Source organism: Argentina silus (genome assembly GCF_951799395.1).
Source record: "Argentina silus genome assembly, chromosome: X".
NCBI lineage: Eukaryota > Metazoa > Chordata > Actinopteri > Argentiniformes > Argentinidae > Argentina > Argentina silus.
Window position 1 is genome coordinate 41,114,930 of NC_139653.1, and position 13,499 is coordinate 41,128,428.

Here is a 13,499-nt window from a genome sequence, read left to right on the forward strand (position 1 = left end):
TTACACTGCCACATTCCAAATTAAACCGATATGTAAATTGCTCCATTTCAAAACAGTACAAACCATAATCATCGTTCTACCAGTACCTGATACCAGCCTCTACATTCTCTTATGGCGGCGCACTAACGCTGTTGAACGATTACCGCAGCAATTCTCAAAAGGGGTAGCCTGTAGGCTACAGGGCCATAATGAAAGGGGTAGCCTATAGGCTACAGGGCCATAATGAAAGAAAGATTCAACCGTGAACGTTAGACCTACTAGGAGGGAAAAGGTACATTAATAAATGCATGAGACCTGCAAGATGGATGAGACGTGATGCTTTCCTTACAGCAATAATGTGTTCACTGCTTGATTTTGAGTCTGTACTGACCAATGTATCATCATGAACGATACGTGCTTTTAGGCGCCAGCAAAACCATCCATTTGAGTGACAGATTAGAGTAGGCCTTTGATGGTCATCTGCCATTGGGACTCAAGGAGAGACCTTTATTACCTACGACCTTCCAACCTAAAAAAAATGATTGAGTGGCATCATGCTGTGTAAATCTTGCCTTAGCCTGTGTGTCATCGGTTGCTCCCCGAAGTCTCTCGAGGGATTCGCAAAGGATGACACTCACAAAAAGCGCAGCTATTCGCATCTGCATCACATTTACGACTCTTACATTCACCAAACCTTATGATTCTTAAATCAGAATTAGGCCACAATCTCCATTGTTAGCGTGCTTCTCTTAAATTCCGGGGAAACCATGTTTATAACTATGTAATAACAACATCCAATTGTGTTGAAATGTAATTTGTATACAAAGTTACCCCAATGATTTGGACTAGTGCAATGGGAGGGTCTTGGTGTTGATGGGCGGGTTGGCTGCGGGCCGTGTGATGCATTGGTCTCGTTTCCCTCCGCTCTTTCTCAAACCGCTGTGAATAGGAGAATATCCGAGCGGGAGAGCACTGTGAGGGAGTGCAAACCGGGAGTTTGTCCGCCTTCACCGCAACACTCTGCGTTCTAAATAAACTCTGTTCGGAGTCGAACTGTGGTCTCGGGGTTCTGTTGGACACATCGAACAGGAGACAGGGGTGAGAGAAGGCGAGTGAGCTAGGGGGGGAAAGAATGAGGAAGAACTCCTAGCGCACCTTTTTGTCCTCCGAAATGCAGACTTGCTGATAAAGCATCAGTTATCTTACAGGTCTATCTCATACAGGTCGTGGAAAACTGCGAGTGCATGGGAATCGTGAACTCCCCTTTTCTTCATCGGGGTAGCATATCTCTCCTTGATCTCGTATAAAACCCACAACGAATGTGAGCTGTGATACTACTGAAGGCGCTCGCGGCTGCATCTATTGCCATTTTCACGTCTCGGCTACTACTACGACTACTACTACTTCTTCTGTCCGTGCGTCTCACCGCGTCTTTGAAAAGGTAAGATTACATTTCTGATGAAGGCTTTCATTAACTGGGCAATGATATCGATGGCAAAATCTTGGGAAAGCAAGTTTTGATAGTCCAGGCGACTCACCATTGAGCTGCTGTGGGCTATTTACGTCGAAGATACAATGTGGCTGCATGTCTTTCTATTCTTTCTTTCTACGCTACATTAACCCCGAATAGCTGTGACAATTTGATATAGGCTATTATATAGTGACTTCTTGCTCGTCTGTCTTAAGAGGACGTTGATTCAGACCACTTCCTTTGCGCTATAAGCACCAACATTGCCCATGTTTCTATGTGCACGTGAAGTTGTGCACGCATCTTAACATGCGTTTGCCTCATCTTAGTAACATGTCTGGACCCAGCGCAATTATGCGGTAGGCTATCCATTGCACTCATTGCGCCAACTGTTTTCATATTGCCTATTTAGTGTAGGTTGTGTTGTCGCCTGTCGCATTGTGTATTGCTGTGCCTGTTGGATTTCAAATGTGTTGGTGTTGTGTAGCAGGGAATGGGGATTTCTATACGACGGAAACATTTGTTCGACTACATGAAATTAAACAGGTTATGATTTAACTGATTGTGTGCCTTATCAAACAACAGCAACCCCATTGATCTTTTACAAGGGGATAAATCTGACGAGAATAGTAGGAGCTACCATAACAACCAGTCAATGATGCGCTCAAGGCGGCACCACATTTTATACCGCTGCGCCTTCCCGCAATTAGCCTATTAATTCTCCAACTAATTATATCAGTATACGCTATTGATGGATTTAACAATTATTACATTTAGCATACCGTCCATTGTTTACTGTTTACGCAATTTATTACTTAATTCCAATAAATATGATTATAAATCAACAATTCATAGTTACGGAATGTTGCATGGCAGTGTGGAAAGCCTATGGAAATTATGCCGTGACACAACTGAAACACTTCCATGATTCCATTAATCTTGCCAAGATGTTTGCGTTGCGTGTGTCTCCTCCATTTCGGTCTACATTGATGCGGAGTAGTCCAGCCCCGTAAGTAGTGTCGCATCACTCCCGCTCCATTGGACGCTTCCTTTACCTGTGGTGTCTCGGCGCATTTAACTGGCTTCAACTAAGCACACTCAAGAATATATCTTTTTCGTCTAATTTCAAAAACCGGGGAGCAGTCCCTCCCCGCTTGCTAGTCCAAAACTTTACATTTTCCATTGCCTACTTTAATGGAAGAACAATACAGAATAGTCAAATATTAATGGTGGGTTTAGTGCCTTGCTAAAAAAATCTGGATGTAATCTATCAATTATGAAATGCATGATATGCTCCTGACATTTTTGCATACTGTTCCCAACCAAGCATATTAAATATGTGAGAAGTCATTATCCCTGCAGAGAATCAATTAAAATTTGGCTGCTTCCTCCCTTCAAGCAAGTGGAAGCCAATATTCTCATATAGGTAGCACAATCACTGCATGGGGAATAATCTAGTAATATTCACTAAATATGACATGTAAAGTTTTGTATTATTGTGTCACTAACATCAATCTTACAGTTACAAGGTGTGTTTAATTAATCAAGATTTCCAGTCTTTCCAACCTTTTTTTTTTTTTTTTTTGCCTCTGCAGGTTTAGGAGACACAGGAAGCGAAACATCCCAGAATCATGGGGCGCTTTGAGATCTCCTCCATGCTCTCTCTCGGCCTTCGGCTAGCAGTTGTCATTGGGATCCTGTCCCTCAATATCCATCCTGTCGCAGCTGGGGCCCCAGAGCAGACCGTGGACCAGACTGGCTCTTCTGTGGACAGCAGCAACTACTCCTGCTCAGATTCAAGCCCATGCTCCCGTGGGGTGATTCTGCCTGTGTGGGAACCTAAAAACCCTTCATTCGGGGACAAAGTGGCACGGGCCACAGTCTACTTCGTGGCCCTAGTGTACATGTTTCTTGGAGTGTCCATCATCGCTGACCGATTCATGGCGTCCATAGAGGTCATCACTTCCCAAGAGAAGGAGATCACCATCAAGAAGCCCAATGGCGAGACCACCACCACCACCGTGCGCATCTGGAATGAGACTGTGTCAAACCTGACGCTGATGGCCCTGGGTTCTAGTGCCCCCGAGATCCTTCTCTCTGTCATTGAGGTGTGCGGCCATGGTTTCAATGCTGGGACCCTGGGGCCTAGCACCATTGTGGGCAGTGCCGCCTTCAACATGTTCGTCATCATTGGCATCTGTGTGTACGTGGTGCCAGATGGGGAGCACCGCAAGGTCAAGCATCTGCGCGTCTTCTTTGTGACGGCCACCTGGAGCATCTTCGCCTACATCTGGCTCTACCTGATCCTGGCCGTCATCTCCCCAGGTGTGGTGCAGGTGTGGGAGGGCCTGCTCACCCTCTTTTTCTTCCCCATCTGCGTGTTGTTTGCTTGGGTTGCCGACCGACGCCTGCTCTTCTATAAGTATGTCTACAAGCGCTACCGTGCAGGCAAGCAGAGGGGCATGATTATTGAGACCGAGGGTGACCGCCCGCTCCCCTCCAAGGTCGACATTGAGATGGATGGGAAGATGCTCAACTCACATGCTGTAGACTTTCTGGATGGACCCCTGGGATTGGACCTGGATGAGAAGGACCTGGACGAGGAGGAGACCAGGCGCGACATGGCCAAGATCCTAAAGGAGCTCAAGCAGAAGCACCCAGACAAGGAGGTGGAGCAGCTGATTGAGCTTGCCAACTACCAGGTACTGAGCTCTCAGCAGAAGAGCAGGGCTTTCTACCGCTGCCAGGCCACCAGGCTCATGACAGGTGCTGGGAACATCCTGAAGAAGCACGCAGCTGACCAGGCTCGCAAAGCTGTTAGCATGCATGAGGTGCGCTCCGATGTCCAAGATAACGACCCTGTGTCCAAGATCTACTTCGACCCTGGGTCCTACCAATGCCTGGAGAACTGCGGCACGGTGGCGGTGAATGTGGTACGTCGAGGCGGCGACCTCACCAAGACGGTTTCGGTGGAGTTCCGCACAGAGGACGGCACGGCGAACGCTGGCTCGGACTACGAGTTCACTGAAGGGATGGTGGTGTTCAAGCCCGGTGAGACCCTGAAGGAAATCCGCGTCGGCATTATCGATGATGACATCTTCGAGGAGGACGAGAACTTCCTGATTCACCTGAGCAACGTGAAGGTGTTGGCTTCGGAAGGGGCGGAGGAAGAGAACCCAGAGGCCAATCATGTTGACACGGTGGCATGTCTCGGCTTGCCCACCACGGCAACGGTGACCATCTTTGACGACGACCATGCTGGCATCTTCACATTCGAGGAGCCAGTGTCACATGTGAGCGAGAGCGTGGGCACCATGGAGGTGAAGGTGCTGCGTACGTCGGGGGCACGCGGGGTCGTAAGGGTGCCCTACAAGACCGTCGAGGGCACAGCACGCGGAGGTGGGGAGGACTTCGAAGACTCACACGGGGTCCTGGAGTTCCAGAACGATGAGATCTTGTAAGTTCTTGTCTCTTGTTCATAAATGATAGAATTTCTATATGAGGTAGTGATATACATCATATAGAATTGTAATTTACTGCAAGATTGACATTACATTGCATACATTAGTGCACTATCTTGAAAATGTAAATCTGAATTAATATTGACAGATTCTTTACCAATATCCCAATAAACATGAAATTAATTAATGTATATTATACTATACATAAAATGAGAGATAGATCTAAAGCCACCATATGCAGTGTTTTGTCAGTTTGCTTAAAATATGCCTTAGTTGGTTTTGTTAATCAGTTTTGAATGCATGCGTGATGATGATGATGATGATGTTGATGATGATGATGATGATGATGATGATGATGATGTGGATGCTGAGTGTGTGTGTGTGTGTGTGTGTGTGTGTGTGTGTGTGTGTGTGTGTGTGTGTGTGTGACATCGTGGTCGTGGTGCAGTGGACTGCTCGTGTGCCATGAGGAGTCGTCATCAACTCCCTTTGTTACTGCTCTCTTCTCTGCTTCTTCTTTCACTCATACACTCACTCATTTACTCTTTCATTTGGTTTATTGCTTTATTCATCAAATTTGTGTATCAATTGGATTACCTGTTTTGGATGGTAACTCATGTATTTAAGAGGCATGATCAGCTTGAACTCGTACAGTAAGACCATTGCCGATGTGTCTTGTTTGTTTTGTGGCTGCAATACTCATAAGGTAGGCCTATGCTGGGTTTCTGATACAATGGGTTTCTGATGTGGATTGGATCAGGCATGGTCTCACTGATGTAACATCATGGTAATAGTGTAGGTTATCTAATTTCATTATCTATTTAAGATATGTGAAATGACTACAACTTGCCACCCTGGCCATGTTAAGAGCATCTTGCAATGCCATACATTCAGGTTTGGGCTAGTGAACCTTGGGCTAGTGAAAAAAAAAAAGAAATGTCATTGCCTTGCTCTATCGTTCTTCTCTCTCTCTCTCTCTCTCTCTCTCTCTCTCTCTCTCTCTCTCTCTCTCTCTCTCCCCTCTCTCCCTCTCTCTCTCCCTCTCTCTCTCTCTCTCTCTCTCTCTCTCTCTGTCTCTCTCTGTCTCCCTCCCTCTCTCTCTTGACATGCAGAGGACGAGTGAGACAGATGAATGAAAAGGCCCTGTTTTTAAACAGATTCAAAGCAGATGTTTAGGTTCAACTTTCTGAGGCCCATTGCATAGTTTCCATAGCGTAGCTCTCACAGCACAGCTAAGTGGATTTTAATAACACTTGTCCAAATGAAATGATTGAGTGTCATAGTTGAGGGGGCGGCGGCTTTGCAGTGTAGCCGTTCTCAGTCCTGCAGGAACCAGTGGGCTATTGTAGACCAGTATCAGTTTTGGGAAGCGGTGGAAGTGGAGGAAACTGGAAAGTGATTGGGCTGGGTTTATTTTTATTTTTTATTTTTTTTAAATGAATTCAGGAATGGTGCTATCTATCTAGCTCACAGGTTGCTTTCTAAATGTTGCTTTTAATCATTCAGTTCATCAAAATCAAAAATGTATCAGCAAACCTCATCTACATATTAACTTTAAATTCAAGACATTTCTTTAGTGTTTACAGTGTTTATATTTGTTATTGTTATATTTATTTGTTGTATATTTGTTTGGTTTACAGTGTCATGTTTTCAAGGGATGCATGTTATAACAATTCATGTTAACCACTGAGGAGGCAGGAGATGGTATCACAGACAACAGGAATGCTAAATCTCACTCTTGAGAGCTGGAAACATGGAGTTAAACACCTACCAACAAGCCCTTGAAAACATCCCAGAAGGGAAGAGCGAGGACACTCTCACTCTGGAAAAATGAATTACAAAGTAGATGATCTAAATCGGAGTGCCCGGGGGCTGCCTCTACCCTAATTCAGCTGCAAGTTCCCTTTTTGGTTACAGAAAACTAAGTTTTAGCCCTCTCCGGTTTTGGTATGGCTTTTTTTCCGACAGAGGCAAAAGCGTAATTTGTCTCCAGAATTGGTAGTGAGGGCCTAAGCAGTGCTACTTTGAGAGATGGCCCTGTGTAGTGGCTGTGATTGCAGTGGCAGAGATTGGGAAAATGACTGGAGATTGGAGATGGGGAGGAAATTACCTTGCTTTTAGCTGTCTGCTTTTGTCCTGTGTGTTGAAAAAAGAGCAATAGGATAAGTGGATAATGAGGATATAAAGACAGATATATACAAAAACAAATGCATTATATTTTTTAATCGTACTGATATGATGTTTACAACTTGGCACACCGAAGCACATGCAAGGGACTGCACCGCTGTAGCAGTCATGGTATTTGAGGTCAACTGAATGAATCTACAGCTTGCATCAGAGTTCTAACATTCCATCTCAGGCTCTCATGTAGTTTTATAATGAATACTGTACACTGCAAGAATGCCTCGCTCCAGCCAAATAGGAGATTTCAATGATGACGGCGCCATTAGAGAAACAAGAAATTGTGCAATATCACATTATTGTCTCCAGGCATGCTCTCATGGAGATTGGGGCATGACTTCATAGTCTGCTTATCGGCACAAATTGCCTTGTAAGACGTGTGTGGAGAGCAGGGGAGGCTGATGGAGGCACAAATCGGAAGACGGGCTCATTATAATTGCGTATGGAGAGAAGGGATGGGGGAGTGGTCAGGGCAGGGCCAAGGGCCAGAGGAGGGGCCGATGATGATTTGGGCCTACTGTTCTAGCCTTGATGCATCACTGCTAGTCATTGATGACTGAACACCTGAAACATAAAGAACTCTGGGTGATTGAGTTTGGACCCCTCGAGCATGGCTTAATGTGGATAGTGTGGTTGTCAGTGTGTTAATGTGTTGCAATTGACTAAGTCGTGTGTCTTCTTATCAGGATTCCTTGGTGGCTGCCTGAGGGGAGCCAAATGTTAGTGTGCTTCATTTGGAGAACACACCGGCTACAGTACCTTTCTAATTGCACAATGAGCACACAATGACAAACATTCTCTCTTAACCTCCTACTTAATGCTCTTGAAATTTCTTGTGTATTTTTAATTACACCACATTCATGTTCTCAGCTCCCTAACTAACATGCCATGATACTCAATCAACCATAATACTCCCCGCTCTCCCTCCAGGCCTCCACTCATATCACATTACACCTCCTCCACTACCAGAAACCACACCACCCAAAGAGCTAGGCTGCTGTGGCCGACAGTAAGATGAGCAGGAGAGAGATCCTGATTAACAGAGATATTTCAATTAGCGCAGGGCAGGGTAGGGCAGGCAGCCTCTTGCTATGCTAGTCACTTCCATGGCGCATCTGCATGCTAGTGGTTGTCAAGTCTGAAGCAGCCTGGTGGACGGCACATACTGGGACTATAGTCATCAGCCGGTAATGAGCCTTGCTGAGGTCTTTAGGTCCGTGCCACAGCCTCCATTTTCTGACAAGGCTGCTGTAAGGGAAACAGGTTCAATTAATTATCATTAGCTAAAAACATAAAACATTTTGGGGGGGCTCTTCTGTGTTTCCTGACTGTTTTAGGCTTCAGTGACCAGTTGTTTTAATCTGTGCTGTGTTGGGTTCTTGTCTAACAATCTGACAGTCTGTGGGTCCATTAGCTAGATGATCATTTGTGGACTGCTATGGAGGATTTGTGGATAGCTCCAATGTCCTCGGCTGTGGTCTTTGAACCCACAAATAAATTGACTGTGTGTGGATATCAGACAAGAGGAGTGTGCTGGGGTCAGTTAGGTTTTGGCCTATGTCCATTCTCTCTGGTATCAGGCCTGTAGGATTGGTTAGGTTTTGGCCTATGTCCATTCTCTCTGGTATCAGGCCTGTAGGATTGGTTAGGTTTTGGCCTATGTCCATTCTCTCTGGTATCAGGCCTGTAGGATTGGTTAGGTTTTGGCCTATGTCCATTCTCTCTGGTATCAGGCCTGTAGGATTGGTTAGGTTTTGGCCTATGTCCATTCTCTCTGGTATCAGGCCTGTAGGATTGGTTAGGTTTTGGCCTATGTCAATTCTCTCTGGTATCAGGCCTGTAGGATTGGTTAGGTTTTGGCCTATGTCCATTCTCTCTGGTATCAGGCCTGTAGGATTGGTTAGGTTTTGGCCTATGTCCATTCTCTCTGGTATCAGGCCTGTAGGATTGGTTTTTGGCTGTTCTGTGGCTACGCTGACATAGTGTAAGCCCCAACTATGTGAAGATTTTGGGCCTTCAGGGTCGGCAAACAAAGGCCTGTATTTGTAATGCCATGATTTAGTGGCTGGAATGGAAGCTGTGTTTATTGATGTTCAAGACTTGAACCTTTTCTTCCTCTGTTCCTCCCCCCAAGGCTGTAAGAGGAGCAACAGGTGGGAGAGGCGGCTCCTGCCAAAAGCAGTGCTATTATCATGCGTTCAGTAACTGGAGAACACTTGCCCTTCACACCAATGGAAAGCACTGTGTGTGTGTGTGTGTGTGTGTGTGTGTGTGTGTGTGTGTGTGTGTGTGTGTGTGTGTGTGTGTGTGCGTGTGTGTGTGTGTGTGTGTGTGTGTGTGTGGGAACATGAATGTGTGTCAAACAGATACATGTTGTTAGTGTTATATGTCCTTTGTAGTGTGTGTAGTGTGTGTATCTAGATGAACATGTGTCCATGTGTGTGTGCATATTCTAAAAGACACAGACAAATACAGAGAGTGTGTCTGTGGTGCGTATTCCTAGTCCTGACATCATGGTTTTGTGACCCTTTGCTGTATACATGAGCAACATGGCCACTGAAGGTGTTGCTCATCTGCTGCCAGTGACATTTTTCCAGGTTCATGGTGGGGGTGATGGGTAAACACAAGCATGAAACACATGGAATGCTAGAGATTCCCGAAGAGATTCTTCTCCTTTCCAATATTTCGCCAATTTAAAAAACCCTTGTCTCAAATCCCCCAACCATGTTTCACTACTCATTTAACTAGGCCATAAAGGGATAATGTTTTTTGCTATGTCATTTTGTCCTCCTTTTTGGGTGGAGCTGGAAGGCAGCACAGCGAGGTCACTGTGGAGAGGAGGATGTAGAGGGTCAGCCGTTTGACAAATGAGCCTGAGCCGGCTGCCTCCACAAAAAGCCATCGCTAAGCAACAGATGTGATGGAGTAGGGCACCTACAGGTGCATGAGGCAGTGGGAACTGGAGCACTGGTGGGGAGGAGGGAGGGAGGGAGAGGGAGAGAGGAGGGGTGTAGGGGGAGGAAGGGAAGGAGATGGGGAGAGGGGGAGGAAGGGAGCGAAGAAGGGAGGGAGAGAGCAGGGCAAGATGGGGGGGAAGGATATAAAGAGAGTGGTAGAAAGGGGAGCAGGAAGGAAAGGGATGGAAGGATGGAAGAAACAAATAGGATAGATTTAGAGAGAGAGAGAGAGAGACTGATGGAAAGTAGAGAGAAGGAGCACACCACAGAGAGAAGTAGAAAGAAGGAGCGAGAAAGAGAGAGAGAGAATGACAGATTGAGTTAGTGAGAGTAGTGACAGGAAGGCTGAATGCTGAAACAAAGCAGTTGGCATAAATCTGAGGCAGGTCTTTGTGGAGGATTAGTGGCTTAAGAAAGTGCTGTTTGTGGTGTTTTTCAGCGAGCTGGATGGATTAGAATAACTTCTCCGTCTCCGAGACTCCCCCACCTTTTCCAGTGCTCCCAGCTTCCACTGCTGACACAGCGCGACCACACTAAAACTAATGACATGCTGTATGCAGTGGCCACACACTCAGGCATACCGATATTCAACTCGCTCTCTCTCAACACATGATTGCAGATACAAACCTCAATCTAGTGTCATACATAATGCACACACTTATTGTTATCTGTCAACACTTACAAATCTCCATCCGCTTCTCATATAACCCATACACACACGCATACACACGCTTTTTTTGTACTTTTTTTTAAAGCGCATACTTCCAAACCTCAATCCACTTGTCATGTAACCATTATCCCACTGCTGTCAGTTAGTGGCCTCCCATTGAGAAGTAGAACTTTGAAGCCTTCTGGGGTTTTCTCCTGCTTTCTCTTAACATTCTGACAGGATTAGAATGGTGGCTCGATCCTGACTGCCTCTCTCTCCCCCCTCCTGACTGCCTCTCTCTCCCCCCTCCTGACTGCCTCTCTCTCCCCCCTCCTGACTGCCTCTCTCTCCCCCCTCCTGACTGCCTCTCTCTCCCCCCTCCTGACTGCCTCTCTCTCCCCCCTCCTGACCGCTGTTGGGCTAAGTGCTCACTTCCTGAGAGAAAATGTGTTGGAGTGATGACTGATCTTCCTAACTTGAGCACTCACTGAAAAGAACTTAATCTTTTTACCCAGCAGAAACAGTGTGAGGACAGTGTTTTCTAGTGGTGTCCACCTCATGATAGTACCTAGTGCCAACCACTATTTGTCAGTATCTCAACAGTATCCAGCTAGACTATGTACATACCGGTACAATACATCCACCATTGCTATTTCTATGCGCTGAAATAATAATAATGATATCATACTGTTGTCTTCCCCTCTGGTCACACAACGCAGCGTGTTTTGTAAGGGGATCTGGAGAATCGTTAATAAAAATGTCACTTCATACCCCCGCATGCACAGCTAAATAGGTTTTATAAATGGTTATGATTTCACTAATGTGCTTATTTTTATATTCATTTTTGGTAAGGCAGTGCCGTAGTGCTGTGACTCTGCTATAGAAGGACATTTATTCACATTAGCAAAACAAGCCTACAGCTTAGCTGATTATTTTATTACCTCAGTGTTGAGGCTAACCGCAGCAACCGCTGTTGCAGTATGCGGTCAAGTGTTTCTTTTGTAGTAAAGCTGAAGCCATTTCACGCTCTGCTGGCCCTGTTTTTTATGTGACTGTTTTTTTACCCTGAGAGAGAGAGAGAGAGAGACAGAGAGAGAGAAAGAGAGAGAGAGAGAGAGATGGAGGGGGAGAGAGAGAGATGGAGGGGGAGAGAGAGATGGATGGGGAGAGACAGAGTGGCACAGAGAGAGAAAGAGAACACCAACCAATCACAGAATCACACTAGTACAAATAAATAGACAAACCTTACAATAAAATCAGGGTGACTCAATCTCAATCTCATTTTAAAAAGTCAACACTAGCCCCTCCCCGTCAGCAGAGCAAAAGACGCCCCAGGCCCACCACACAGCATTACATTCTGTCAAATTGTTCACCAAGCTGTAATAACCAAACTCTACCTGTAGCCTCATCGCCACCAGTCCCATCATTATAGTTCTAGGATCCGTAGTCCCAGCCCCCAGAATCTGATGCTTTCTGCTCTTCCTTTCTGCTCTTCATTGCTAACTTTGCCTGGCCTATCAGATAGTTAAGCAGGCAGACCCTCCTCTTACTCTGGACAGTGTACTTTGACCTCGCAATGAACCCATTGAGAACCCACTCCTGGCCACAAAAGGGACATTCCATCCCCATTGTTGGATCAAGGTGAGCCACGTGTCGGTTTGTTGCGATAATCCTCCACTGTAGATTTGCTGTACGCTTCTCCATGGGAGGTTTATACAGGGTGCGCCAGCATCCTTTCAGGGTGGTGTCAAAACTTATTGGTGTATGAACTTGACTGTCACTGCAAACAGCGCATTCTTGTTAACCTGTGCAAAGACCTCCAGCTGTGGTGTCTGAAAGGATAAAATTGAGTCCTCAGCTGGCTCGTCCTCAACTGCCGCAGTGACTGAGATGGACGGGAAGTGCCTGCTGCGTGCCACTCCCATCTGGCCAGGCTGGGTAAGTTCTTGCAGTGTCGCCTGGAAGAGCCTTGCAAACCCTCTCAATGACTCGCTGCATCAGCCAGAGGGACATGACGCCCGTCCTCGCAGTTAAATCAGCTGCTATTCTCTAGAGAGAGAAAGACAGAGAGAGAGTGTTGAATCTTGGTATTGAGCAGCTTTTCAAACCAAAGGCCTCATCTTGAATCTGTGAAGCTCTGCAGGTTCTTCCACAGACAGATGTGGCGTGGCACAGCTCCAAACACAGAACATGGCCGCTCTCCTTTAACCTTCACCGCTGAATGACAATAAGCCCTCTCTGTTTACATACAGGGCATATCTGGAATAGCTGTGGTGAATTTGAAACAGGGGGGTTCCAAAAAAGGAAATTTGAAGCGTTCCGCATGTGATGGTACAGTTGTTTTAGTGGGCCAATGATGGCCCCCCCACTGATTCTAAATGAGGATTCTGCTCTGTCAGTTCTTTCTCTCCATATATCTCTCCCTTCATCTCTATCATCACTCTCTTACTTTCTCTTGTCAGTTGGTCTCCTGGGCATCAGTGAATTTGGATGGGCTGATTGGTGTGCAATAGTTTAGGTATGAAACCTTGAGCCTTCCCACTGACTTAACGGATATCTCCACCCGATATTCTCAGACTCTCTCTGATATATCCCTTACTGATATCTCCACCTCCTAATCTCTGGATATCTCCTTTACGTGCCTCAGGCTTAGCTCTCAGAAATCATCATTTCATCTCTGACATTTTGTCTCTGGCCCCTTCTCTTCTTCATCTAAGAAAAAAAAAAAAAAGCACCAAAGTCGCAAAGCATCATGGGAGCACCCCACAGACCATTCCAACAGTGATATCACCTCACCGAAACAT

The 13,499-nt window shown here is 46.0% G+C and overlaps 1 protein-coding gene across 1 annotated transcript in view; it reads left to right on the forward strand.

Moving 5' to 3' along the window:
* Positions 1–1,218: 1,218 nt before the first annotated feature.
* The window catches only part of slc8a1b (solute carrier family 8 member 1b), a 116,999-nt gene continuing 104,718 nt past the window's right edge, over positions 1,219–13,499 (forward strand). The window contains exons 1-2 of the mRNA XM_083695042.1: positions 1,219–1,420; positions 3,043–4,904. Coding sequence (XP_083551168.1) covers positions 3,079–4,904 — 1,826 coding nt within the window. The 5' untranslated portion in view covers positions 1,219–1,420; positions 3,043–3,078. The remainder of the gene's footprint in view (positions 1,421–3,042; positions 4,905–13,499) is intronic.